Source organism: Carica papaya, chromosome 4 (assembly GCF_054855325.1).
Source record: "Carica papaya isolate Zhongbai chromosome 4, ASM5485532v1, whole genome shotgun sequence".
NCBI classification, from domain to species: Eukaryota; Viridiplantae; Streptophyta; class Magnoliopsida; order Brassicales; family Caricaceae; genus Carica; species Carica papaya.
Window position 1 is genome coordinate 15,084,452 of NC_142312.1, and position 14,227 is coordinate 15,098,678.

At 34.3% G+C, this 14,227-nt stretch overlaps 1 protein-coding gene across 4 annotated transcripts in view; it reads right to left on the minus strand.

The window, feature by feature from the left end:
* Positions 1 to 7,337: 7,337 nt before the first annotated feature.
* LOC110820081 (uncharacterized) overlaps positions 7,338 to 14,227 on the minus strand; it is a 28,042-nt gene continuing 21,152 nt past the window's right edge. For 2 of the 4 annotated variants that reach the window (XM_022049455.2, XM_022049454.2), the window contains exon 5: positions 7,338 to 7,791. In XM_022049455.2, the coding sequence (XP_021905147.1) occupies positions 7,609 to 7,791 (183 nt within the window). In that variant the 3' untranslated portion in view covers positions 7,338 to 7,608. The remainder of the gene's footprint in view (positions 7,792 to 14,227) is intronic. The other 2 variants (XM_022049457.2, XM_022049456.2) reach the window with 1 other exon arrangement.

Genomic DNA, 14,227 nt, shown 5'->3' on the forward strand with positions numbered 1-14,227 from the left:
AATTACAATTACATAGAAAATTATTTAAAATTAAAGGCTAAATCCTTAATTAGGTGCAACTACATAAGAAATTAATTAAAATTAAAGTTTAAATTCCGAACTAGGTGCAGTTACATAAGAAATTAATTAAAATTAAAGTCTAAAATTCTTAACTAGGATAGATATGATCTTCCCTTTTTCTTGGCCAATAGCTTTCTTGTCTTACCCATTTCCATCATGTACTTGAAATAAGTTGATAAGACTATTATGCCACTAGGTTAATTGGTTGGGTAGTTTATTTCCTTGAGCTTCTTTAGTCAATTCAAACTAATCTTTCTCATTAATCTAAGCTTGGATGAAGAGTTGAAAAGCTTGTTGTAATCCTTTGATCTGCCTCCTTGTTATGGGCCCACTTGGTATGATGATGTCTCTTCCAAATGGCACAAGATGATCCATGCTTACATCATCTCCCTCCTCTTCAAGAGGATTTGTCCTCGAATCTAAACTTGCATCAAAAAAGAAAGGTCAAGAACGTTAAAGGTGGTGGAAATGTCATACTTACCCGGAAGGTCTATCTTGTAGGCATTGTAGTTGATGCGCTTGAACAGGCCAACTCCTCTAGGGTCTAGTTTTGACTTCCTTTGTTTAAGAAATCTTTCCTTCCTCATAAGGACCCGTACCCAAAATCCAAGTTAAAATATGACTTGTTTTCTCCCTTTATTAGCTTTGTAGATGATTCATTCTTTTTCTCCAAGTGTTCCTGTACTTTTTTGTGTATAGTTTTGACTAACTCTTCTCTTTGTTGTCCATCCAGATTAGCAAATTCCTGCAAAAGTAAAGGAGTTAAGTTAAGTGGGATTAGTGGGTTAAACCCATATAAAATCTCAAAATGAGATAAGTCAGCAGAAGAGTGAATAGTTCTGTTATAAGCAAACTCCACTAAGTAAACATTTTCCCCATGTTTTTAAATTTTTTACTACCGCCCTTAATAGGGCTCCTAGAGTCCTATTAACTACTTATGTCTGTCCATCTGTCTGGGGGTGACAGACAATAGAAAATAATAGTTTAGTCCTCAATTTGTACTATAAGACTCTCTAAAAGTGACTTAGAAACTTGACATTCCTATCACTAAATATGGTTCTGGGGACATTATGTAATCGCATGACATCACTGAAAAATAGATTAGTTATATTCGTTGCATCATCTGTTCTATGACATGCTATAAAGTGTGACATTTTACTGAATATATCCACTACAACGAACATACTATCACTTCCTCGCTTAGTCCTAGGTAACCCTAACACAAATTCCATAGACACATCTGTCGATGGTGCTGACGAAATGGGTAACGGATGAATAGTCCGTGCAGTAAGGACCTAAACTTGGCCTACCTACATGCAATACACTTTTCACACACTCATTCTACATTGCAGCACATGTTAGGTTAGTAAAAGTGTTCTTGTAGGATACTTAGAGTCTTAGCTACCCTAAATTGTGCATAAGTGTATGTTCCCGTTGGGAGCATACACTTATGCACAATTTTTCATCTTTAAACATAAACTCATCGTGCCTATAGAACTTTTGGAAGGCACATGTTGCATAAACATTAGAAAAGTTATTATCATTGAGATATAATTCCTTAATATATTTGAAGCCTAGTAATTTAGAACTAAGAATTGTAAGTAATACATATCTTCCTGACAATGCATCTGCTGCAATATTGTCCTTACTTTTCTTGTACTTGATGACGTAAGAAAATATTTCAATGAATTCTACCCACTTACCATGTCGGCAGTTGAGTTTACCATGTCCCTTTAGATATTTTAATGATTCATGATTTGTGTGGATCACAAACTCCTTGGATAGGAAATAATATTGTCATACCTCCAATTCTCTCACTAATGCATACAGTTCTTTTTCGCAGGTGGAGTAATTAAGAGGTGTGTCGTTGAGCTTTTCACTAAATTAGGCAATGGGTTGCCCTTCCTATAATAGTTATGCTCCTACAACGATACCTAAAACATCACATTCAAGCTCAAATATTTTGTCAAACTTTAGTGATGCTAGAATAAGAGTGGTACACAAATTTTCTTTAAGTAAGGTAAAAGCATTTTTATGTTTGTCATTCCATACAAATTTGGTGTCCTTAACATGTTCATTTAAAGGTGCATCTATAGAACTTAAATCCCTTATAAACCGTCAGTAGAAACTAGCTAGTTCATGGAAACTCCTTACCTAACTTGCAGTCTTAGGGGTAGGTCAATCTCTAATTGCTTTTAATTTTTCGTCGTCTACTTCAATACCCTATGTGCTAACAACAAAGCCCAAAAAGATTAGTTTTTCACTACAAAATGTATAATTTTTGAGATTAGCATGCAACTTTTCTTTTTGTAGTATCTCTATGACACTTTTACTATGCTCAACATGATCTTCTAATGATTTGGTATATATCAAAATGTCATCAACGTAAACAACTACAAACTTACCAAGATATGGCTATAAAATATGATTCATTAAACGCATGAAGGTGCTAAGAGCTTTAGTTAACCCAAAGGGCATAACCAACCACTCATACAAACCGTATTTCATTTTAAAGACAGTCTTCCTCTCATCTCCAGGATTCATATGGATCTGATGGTAGCCACTCTTCAAGTCAATCTTGGTGAAGACATTTGCACTGTTTAACTCGTCAAACATATGATCAAGTCGGGGAATGGGGTGTCTATACTTAACTGTGACTTTATTCACGACCGGATAATCCACACACATTCTCTAAAACCCATCCTTCTTGGGTACTAATAGGACTAGCACAGCACAAGGACTCAGATTTTCACGAATATGTTCGTTCTCCAACAACTCCTTTACTTGTCTCTGAAGCTCCTTTGTCTCCTTTGGGTTGTTTTAATAAGCAGGTTGGTTGGAAATTGATGATCCAGGGGTGAAGTCAATCCGGTGCTCGATCCCTCATATCGATGGTAATCCATCTGGTATCTCCTCTGGAAATACGTCCTCAAATTCTTGCAAAACAAACAACAAAATACTAGGCAAAAAGGGGTTAAGGTCAGTTAAACTTAAATAAGTCTCAAGGCAGAAATCCACATGACCAGGTGCATGGTCATGTGGGAAAAGAAAAATTTTTAGGTTTTCTGAAGTGCTTGGGATGTCATATTTTCTTTCGTATTTCACTTAGAATTTGTATTTAGGGTATTATGTTATTTACCCTAGTATATATATGACATATTATTAGTATTCTAATAGTACGTTTCTATTAGAAAGATTGTTCTAAGTTAGAGAGTTTTCTTCTTCTTCTTCCTTGAAGACTCAAAACTCCGTCTAAGAGGAGATCAAACTCAAGACGGATACACAATCCAGAGTTTGATTTTATCTTACCATATTTTCTTCTAGTTTCAGTCGTTTCTTTCTACATTTACTTATGGAGTAGATTTGTTTTTATTAGGAAAAACATGAACCCTAAACTATGATGGGTATTGATTTTAATTAATGATATTTGAGTTAGTTTTATACAAATTTATTGAGTTTAATGCTTGTATTGATATTTTGTTGATTGAATTCCTTAATGATGTGTCGAATAGAGAAGTTAGAATTTTTAATCAATAGGATTTGAATGCATGATTATTAGTATTTTATATAATAGGCTTAATAACATATTTGTTTGAATACATAATTTGAAATTGATTTGTGGCATATATTCATGTTCCTGAATAAGGTCGATAATTGGGTTGATTATATGCAGATTTATATGAAAGTGTCTAAATAAGAGTTTCATTGAAATCTGAAAGGTTATGTTCCTGAATAAGATTAACCAGACTTTAGAATTACCCACCAATCTTAGTTCAGATTTTGTTATCAATATTAATATCTAGATAAGTTTAGCGGGATTGTGGACCCTAATGTTGTTTTATTGATTGATTTATTTTTGATTTACTATGATTATTCAATTTTTAATAATTTTATTTAGTTTTATATTTTACTTTAATTTACTTTAATTCAATTATTATTTGTCAAATAACAATTTTCAATATAATAATTAATTTATAAAATTTGATCTTTGTGGAACGTTATTTGTATTCTCATATGTATTACTGATATAACTAGTGCACTTGCTAGTGTTGTCTAGGACGCATCAATGTTCTAAAGATTATTTTCAATTTTCTTCTTGGAGATTCATGCTCAAGTTATAAGTCAACCTAGGAAACTCTGAGATCATTACTGCATAGTGTGGTGAAGGTATGAAGTGCACTTTTAGTTACACATTTTATATTGCTTATGTCCAAGCTCTGTTGTCCTTCCCTGTTTTTGTTAAGTAGAAAGGGTTTATTTAAGTCTTTATGATTTCTAAATGTTAATCTTGCATACAGGGTTTTTTATTGCACTATTGATTTCAAATTCTGCATCAATAAGTCAAATGGAGCTTAACTTCACAATTGAGTTCATTTTTTATCGATCAATGAATAAAATATTATTAGGAAAATCAAGGATATAAAGGAAAAAATTATTGTGTAATGGAGAGGATGTAACCAGTATCAGTTACAGGAGTTAAGAACCCTTCTGTAGTATGGATTTTATCATTATTTGGTCATGTCTATGTTTCAAAATTTCTGAACAGCTAACCATATGTTCTAAAGCTTTAAAATTTATAGATCATGAAGTTTTTTTATTTTGAAGATTTGCATAAATAGGCATATTTAACTTCAAAAAGTGGGACAATGTCGTTACATTAGCATGAGGTAAAAATATGTCCTGGAATGTGTACTTAATGCCTCAATTTGTCACAATAGTCACATGTTATATTATCCTAATGCAATAAAATTTGGTTACAACTTTTAGGCTGATCAAAGATGATTTTAATCGCCAACAATTGGATGTGTTTGTCACATATGGATGAGTCACTTACCAAGTAATTGAGACAAGTTTTGATCATCTTCCACTTTAGGCCAACAAGGAAATCATTCACGTATTCCTTCTTAACCAATTTCTAAGATTTAGAGGCATTTTTGGAACATGCTACCAAAAAGTCTTGGTGGTAGTCCAGTATCTGCCATAAACCACTCACCTCAATAAATTATCAAGTTATCGTCATCTCACCTAATCCGGTTGCATGCACCTAATTCAATAGCTCCTAACATGTGCATTGTTGTCAACTTTAAAGTATATCAAGCATGCAATGCTCCAAATTTTTATGAGCAGTAAGTATTAAGTAAGCACATCAAGTTGATTAGTCAAAACATAACAATAGAGCTTTTAGATTATTTTTTATTAAGCATGGAATTGCTAATGATTGTTTAGGGCTTATTTTATATAATGTACCTTTGCAATCAATGAGTTTAGATAAAAAGTAATGAAGATCTTAACTAAGAGAGGAAAAAGGAGCACGTGCCACATACGTGAACGTGCTCACACACACCAGAGGGAAGCCAAATATACAAGAAGGAGGTCTCATACCCGCGGGGCTATCACCTACATGAAAAAAACTTGCAAGGCATACAGGCAAATTTTCTCGCATGCTAGGCAGTGTATGTGCAGAACAGCCATCGCATACGCACGAAAGGAATGCACGCATTCAACAGACTGGCCACACAAGTAGTGCGCACCAAAGGAGCGCGCACGCCAAAGAAGATCATGCATGCCCAAGAGAGTCGCTCACGCGAACACATGTCGCACACGCGCAGGTGGTGAGCACATGTGCAACGCGTGCAAAAAGATGTTGCAGGCATGGGCAAGTCGCACGCACCAGCAGCACGCACACTAGCAGCCCAACGTGCATGCAGGCTGCCTCCCACACGTGGGGCATGTGTGGCATGAAGGTAAAGCAGTCTGGCCGAAAAAATTGATCTTTTCCCATATTTTTCATGTGATTTCATCCAAAAATCACATATGATAATGATTGCAATATTTTAATATTTTTATTTATTAATATTGTATTATAAATCTATCTCTTAAGATTATTTGATTAGTATTATTTTATTATTTTTCAAATCTTTGTATTTAATTAGAAGTGTTTAGGTGAAAGTCTATAAAAAAGTCTCACTATAGGTTGTAATTCACAATTTCATGAATCAATAAAATCAAAGTTTTTACTTTAAATTAGCTCTACAAATTTTTGGTGTCTTCAGACATCTTCAGGGTAGGAGTTTCAGACTGCTTCGTTGAGATAGGGAATCAGGATCGATTTATTAGGTAATTCGTGACATCTTTCTTTATTTTTATTTTTATTTCTAAGTTACTAGAATAAACTTTTAATATATTGATTGTGATTCTAGTAGAGAGAATTGAGTTTAGGTAATTAAGTTTTGAATTGCTGAATATAGTGAATTCATAATCGAGGTGTTTTCGATTTGTTGAGTAACCCGTCTCCACCCCTCATCACCTCTTGTCTTTATCTAAGAATTACTCCTACATGCAAGCCTTATATAATATCCCAACTAGCACACATAATAATAATAATTATTATTATTTCTTCTTTAGAAGTTAGAGAACTTGCTTTCATTGAGAAAATTGCAAACTGTTTTTGATATTCTGCCATATTCCAATTTGTTTCAACTTGCTTGGCTTCCCCAATTTATTCTTATGATTAGGTCCGTCAAATCGTAAATGACAGAAATATTTTGAACAAAATGGATAAAAGTTATTTATAACAACAATAATGAGCTTATAATGAATTTAGATTTCTTTAATTAAACTTGAATCATTTGTATAATTTGAGTTCCACTTTTAATATCATTCTTATCTAAATAAAGCTAAAATTAAAATTATTATTTTTTAATTAATTTTGAAGATAGGGGAGTACACCCCAATAAAATTGTTTAACAAGCATCATTAATAAGAAAACATGTTAATTTACACTCCCCAAATTGATATTCATACTCTTCTTTTTTGTTGGAACAGATTGAAAAATTTGTAAAAATTTGTCTGTAAATCCATATTTTTTCATGATGAACTTCTTAGCCAAATTGATAAAAAAAAAAACTTTTAATATAGATATCTTAATTGAATTGGAGTAATGAATTCCAAATTTTATAAAATTTAATAATAGTAAAAAATTATTTAAAATTTACGTTAAATATCATATGAGATCCATTTCTATTAATCCTTAATAAAATTTGCATTATTTATCAAAATAAATATAAATTTAATAAATTTCATGCAAATCTTAGATTTATTCCAGTAACCTTTGTAACAATTCATTTCATTTTAAAAAATAACATTAGTAAAATTTAGAGTGCAACTAACACAATCACCAGAGAGAATTTTGCCTTTTTAATCATAAGTCAGATACATATATGAAATAACTGCGTACGTAATTTCACCTAAAAAAACTTTAATGGGTGGGTTTAAAATGAGATTAGCCAATTTATTGTGAACAATTATATTGATGACGAATTCAGTAAAAATCTGGTGTTTCCTATGTTTTAATTTGTCCTGATGGATCTCAAACACAAATCCAGTGCTACCATGAAAATCTACTCGCTATGTTTTGATCATTATCAATGTCTGTTGAAGCTAAACTAGAATCTTTGTATAGCCACAAAACCCCTAATATTTATATATATACACACAAATATATAGGGATTCACCAAACAAAGCTTGACCTTAATTTATTATCCTCCGTTACCTGCCCGCAGTTTTACTTCCATGCTTTGCCGCTTGCTCCGGATCTCCAGTTTCTTCTTTAGCCTTTTCAATTGCCTTCTCATTATTCAATGCTGTTGGAACAGGAGGCAACATCTCTTTTACCATTTCTACTAGCTCTTCCACTTTCTCACCCAGCCGATTCTCACAATTCTCTATGATCTGTCAAATATTTGGCCGAAAAAACAACATAATTGTCAATGAATTACCTAAAATAACAAATTGAATCATCTGAGAAAGATTGATGTGTTAGAGGTTTGCAGAGAACCGCAACCAACAAGCTAGCTACAGAGTAAGAATTTTATGTCTCATGGATTCTTCCGCTCAAACATGGACAGGATAAAGTAGTTCTCATTCTACTAAAATAATTATTTAAAGGTTGAGAAAATAAACAGTCTACCGAATAATGCAAAATATTATTTAAATGTCCTCTTTTTTCATATATAAATTGACCACCCCTGGCTGCTACAACTACCAACTACTTTGTAATCATTACTGAATACTCAGTCGCAGTCAACAAGCTTCTCCAACTGCTGTTGACTGTTGTTACCCACCTTAGACCACCAGTTTCCACCATCGAGCACCACGAGCTGATGCAAACCAAGGCTTTTTTTTTATTATTTGTTGTTTTTACAAATAACTTGAATCCATATAGGTTTTTTTTTGTCGGGTGGAGGCAGATCCTAGATGTTTTGGTGACTAATGAGGTGATATATTCACTTACTACAAGGAAGGGGAAACGACTAATTGTCTCACGTGCTCTTTGCAGATGATACCATCTTGTTTTGCAAACCAAATAAGGTATCTCTTCTTCACATCAAATACATTTTGCTCCCCTTCCAAGTTGTTTCCTCACTCAAGACTACTTCTCGTGGGACTAAATTATTTCCTATACAAAATATGTAGATGGACAGGTCTATGCTACCATTCTGGGTACAAGCTTTCTTCATTTCCCATTAAATATGTTTGACTTAGCTTTTGGGGCTAAAGGATAAAGCTATTTGGAAACCGATGATTAAAAAATTTTATAGAAGACTAACAGGATGAAAGAGAAGTCTTCTGTGTGACAGCTATAGGCTCACACTTGTTAGGAAAACTTTGGTAAATGTTCCAATCTACTACTCGTATCGGCTTCGCATATTTTATCATTTCATAAAGATAAGTCAGAGATATATGGACATATCTATTTCATGTCAAAACAGATTCTTTACAAACAGAAGTTTTTTTATGAGACAAATGTATGGAAGTTTTTTTAGAAAGAGTAAAGTAAATACGACTTTGAATGCTTTGTTTATGTACAAAGTAAGAAACATTAGAATTGGATCAGTGAATTTTTTTTCAGTCATTTATTGAATGATAAATCACTACAAGTGATGGAGATACACGATTTAAATACCGGAAGATCCAATATTTAAAAATTGTATCTAGAATGACTGGAAAGGTGGAAACAAGACCAGATATAATTTGATCGTTATGAGCAAATCCAAAATCTTTGTAAATATAACCAATCATTAGTTTCCAACCGTGAAGCGAATGGAATCCGATACATAAATCAGTTAATAAAAGAATAGAAAAAGCTTTGATTGTGTCGCTTAAATTATATAGGAATTCTTGAACCCAAGTTCGGAATGGATTGGTGTTGTTCCTCTACGCCTAGGACACCAGAATATCGAACCATGAACGAAGAAAGGCATGCGAGAAAAGCATATTGGCTAGTGATTGTGAGGCTCCAATTCTTGACTGGAGGGGACACCAAAGGCCTCCGCCCTTCCATCTCTTGGATAGATAGAGAGGGAGGGCAGAGCTTTTGGTTTTTTCATGTTGTCAAAGAGTTGAACAATGGTTTTTTCGTGTTGTCAAAGAGTTGAACAATGAAAATAGATGGCACTTTCACAAATTTTACAAACAGAAGTTTTTTTCTTCTAATCCTGATAAGGTGTTCCTAAGAAATTGGAAAGCACATCCAATCTTGGTTATGCGTGCTGATATGAGCAACGAACATTGTATTTGGTGGCATGGGAGGTAGTCAGTCTTCCATTGAACTTCAGGAGCCTTGGAATTGTCTTTGATGAGCTTTAATAGAGTGCTCAATAATGACTTGGGAAATTTATGACTAATCAAGGACACCAGTGTTGGAAGGTGATTAGGGTTAGTATGAACTATGGGAAAAGGATCGCAAGGCTAAAAGTTCAGGGGTTCATATGGCTCCAGTTTATGGAGGTGGATTAGTAAGGCATGTGAGAATTTTGAGGTATTCATTTCAAGGTGGCAATGGGAAGAGTCTCTGGCTTTGTGATGATGTTTGGTGCGGCTCTTCTCTGTTCTGCATACAGTTAGCGGATTTGTTTTCATTGACTAGAAGCGAAGATGCTCTTATGGGCAACTAGTTCCTGATCGTTGGTGACTAAGTGGTAGGAGAGGTGGAGGTAGTGAGAAACTTCAATGATCCGTAAGGAAGGTGACTACATTCAGTACTCCTCAAAATTCATGCAGGTTGCCCAATCTAGGGAGCATGAAGAGATATAGAAGTCAATCTAGCGAGCATTTGGTTCCAGTCTCTAAATATTTTGTTATTAGCAAATCAGTTACTCGATAATAGAACCTTGGGAACTTCTTGATATTCTGAGTTATTATCGTCTTTAAGTTTTCGGGTTTTTTTATCAAAAGCGTCCTTCCTTTTCCCATGGCAGCAGATTTGGAGGAAGCATGTTTCTCCTATTTTTGCGTGTGAAGTTACAGATAGATGTATCCTTACTATCAACAATTTCATTAACAAAATGTAAGATTCTGTTGAATGGTTGTTCTCTGTTCAAGAATGCTGCAAATACTTGTATTATCTTTTGTTAAGATGCACCTTTCATAACATTTTCTGGTCTATGATCTTAAAATCTTCTAGTTTATTGAATCATGGCTGCTTCAGTGGCGGACAAGTTGTGGGCACGGCAAGGCATCTTGGGTGTTCAGAGAATGAAGAAGCTTCTCTCTCTCATCTCTCCAGGTAACTTTATAGGTTATTTAAAAGAAAAAAGTAAGGACCTCTTTTATTGTTTTGGCATAGTCTAGGTTGTTAGGTTCAAAACCCTTTGTTTTCATCCAAGCGTCGTTAGCTCTAATCGGCCAAAGATTTTCTCAATTTCAGAAAACGATTTACAGATGAAATTGAAGTTTTAGAGAATGGAAATTCTACTTCTGCTTATCATTTCTATCATCATAAGGTGTCAATTTATAGGAAAAATACAACTAAATTCTAACAAAAACCGAACAAAATTCTAACAACTTTATGGGAATGAGAAATAATAAAATCGGTTATATCTCACCAACTTTGTGATTACCTCCACTAGGCTAAACACTAGGCTAATAACAACAAAAAATAAAAACTGAATTAATTCTTTTATTTTGTACACTCCCCCTCAATCTAATTTATGTATATGTTGAGTAAACCTAAATTAAATGTTATGTCATCAAAGATCCTTTTTGGTAGAGCCTTTGTTAGGATGTCTGCAATCTGTTGACTGGTTGGAATGTGCATGAGCGTTATAGTACCATCTTCTAACTTCTCTTTGATAAAGTGACGATCAATTTCCACATGCTTGGTTCTGTCATGATGTACAGGATTCTTGGCCATACTGATGGCTGATTGATTATCACACCAAACTTTCATAGAAACGTTATTAGGAACCTTTAGTTCGACAAGTATCCTTCTTACCCACATACCTTCACATATACAATGAGCAAGTGTCCTAATCTCAGATTCTGCACTGCTACGAGATACAATTGACTATTTCTTGCTGCGCCAGGTGACCTGGTTTCCCCAAATATAGGTACAATACCCTGATGTAGACCGTCTTCGTTTATTGAGTCTGTCCAATCTGCATCAGTGTACATCTCAACATCTTTTTTCACTGTCTTTCGAAAGAACAATTCTTATTCTAGAGTCATCTATAGATATCTTAAAATTCGATATATAGCTTTCATGTGTTCCTTAGTTGGCTGATTCATGAATTGACTCACTGTACTTATTGCAAAACTGATGTTGGGTCTTGTATGTGCTAGGTAGATGAGCTTTCCAACTAGTTTTTGATACCTTTCTTTATCAACTGTTTTATCACTGATTTCGAATCCAAATTTGATGGTTAGATCCATAGGAGTGTCAGCAGGCTTACTTCCTAGCATCCCAATCTCCTTCAGAAGATCTAGAACATACTTTCGTTGAGATACCGAAATTTCTTTCTTGGATCTAGCCACCTCTATTCTGAGGAAGTACTTTAGTACTCCGAGATCTTTCATTTCAAACTCTTTGGCTAAGAATTCTTTGAACTTTTGAATCTCCTCAATATGATCTCCTGTAAGGATTATATCATCTACATATACTATCAATATCCATTTCTTACCTAAGGTACAATGTTTGACAAATAATTTATGATCAGACTGACATTGCTCATATCCTTTCCGTTTCACTGTTCTTGTGAATCTATCAAACCATGCCCTTGGAGATTGCTTTAGACCATAAAGTGATTTTTTCAACTTGTATACTTTTTGAGAACTGTCTGCTAATTCAAATTCTGGCAGTATGTCCATATACATTTGTTCCTCTAGATCACCATTAAGAAATGCATTCTTCACATCTAACTAGCAGAGTGGTCAAACAAGATTAGAGGTGAGTGAGAGAAGTACCCGAATTGTATTGTGTTTGGCTACCGGAGCAAATGTCTCTTGATAGTCTATCTCATATGACTAAGTGTAGCCTTTGGCTACTAGTCGAGTCTTACACTGATTCACACTTCCATCTGGATTGTATTTAGTTGAGAAGACCCACTTGCACCCTACTTGGTGTTTCCCTGGAGGTATATCAATTAATTCCCATGCTTCATTCTTTTCAAATGCCTTGATTTCCTCTTGAACAGCCAGCCTCCATTCAGGTATTTTTCAGAGCTTCATAGATTGTTTTAGACTCTGATGAGCTACTGTCTAACCTGCACACAAAAGTATGATGTTCCAAAGATAACTTGTCTAATGAAATATAGTCTTGTATAGAATGTTTGGTGCATATCCAAGCCTCTTTTCTCAAAACAATAGGCATGTCAATGTCAGTATCTGTAGTAGGAATAAAAGTCTCATTACCTGTCAATTTTTGGGCACCAGGATCAACGGTGGATTCATGGCAAGGCTTGGATAATTCGGATGCCTTCCCTTTATTTCTTTTAGTATAAACACGTAACTCACTAATTGCAGGTACTGTGTTCTCTGTAACTGGTTTTGGTTCAGGTTCTTTATGTGAGGTTGTAGGTTCAGGCTCCAGAGAGGGTTTATCTGGTGGAGGGTGACTCTGTAGATATAGAGGAGATATGTTTACATCCCACAACTGATATTTTTGAGTAAATGTCTCCCCCTGAATATCAGTTGTAGGGTAAAATGGTTGGTTTTAAAAAAATGTGACATCCATTGTGTTATAAAATCGACGGGTTTCTGGAACTAAACATTTGTATCCTTTCTAATTAGCAGAGTACCCAACAAATATGCATTTAAGGGCCCTTGGGTCAAGTTTCCCAAGGAGATGAGTGTGAATATGAACATATGCTGAACAACCAAAAACTTTGAGTGGTAATGTGTTTAAGATATGAGATTCAAGAAAGGTTTGTGAAAGAATGGTGTGAGGTGATTGGAACTTTAAGACACGGAAAAGCATCCGGTTTATCAAGTAGCAATGAGAACAACCTCTCCCCAGAAAAATTTTGGTACATGAGTGGCAAACATGATTGATCTAACTACCTCAAAAACGTGTCTATTTTTTCTCTCGGCTATGCCATTTTGTTGTGGGGTATGCACACAAGAGCTTTGGTGAATAATGCTATATTCAGTAAAATATTTCTCAATTGTGGCTTCAAAGTACAAGTATTGTCGAATTTCAATACTTAGATGGTAGAATGGAATTGTATTTGGATCATTGTATGAATTTTTTTAAAGAGAGGTCCAATTTCAGATTTTTTTTTCATAAGACACACTTAGGTAATTCTTGTATGATCATCAATAAAGGACACAAACCACCTAATTTCAGTGATGTTGGTGAATTAATACAAATAGTTTTGAAGGTTTGTATAGCAGACTAGGAAATGAACTCCGAACATACTTAGAAAATTGACATATTTCACACTAAAATAAAATGAGATTTTTTTTTTTTAATAGTAAAAGGAATAACTTTTTCAGATACACGAAATTTAGATGTTCTAATCTATAGTGCCACAACATAATATCATAGTCATTATCTGAAAAAACAGAAACAGAATTTGCACAAACTGCATTGTGAGTTTGTCTTTTAGAAGCATTGATTTGAAACAAGTAGAATACTGAGCTCATCCTAGCATTGCCAATCATCCTCCCCGGGTTCAAATCTTGAAATTCATACATGTTGGAGACAAACTTGGCAGCACAATTTAAATTTTCACATAGCTTGCTTACTGATAACAAATCACAATCCAGATTTGGAACATAAAAGACTAAGCAAAGAGAAATTAGAAGACAAATTTACAGAACTCGTTCCTGCCACTTTTGAGAGGGATCCATCAGCAATTCTGATTGAATAATCTTCTTTACACTTGCT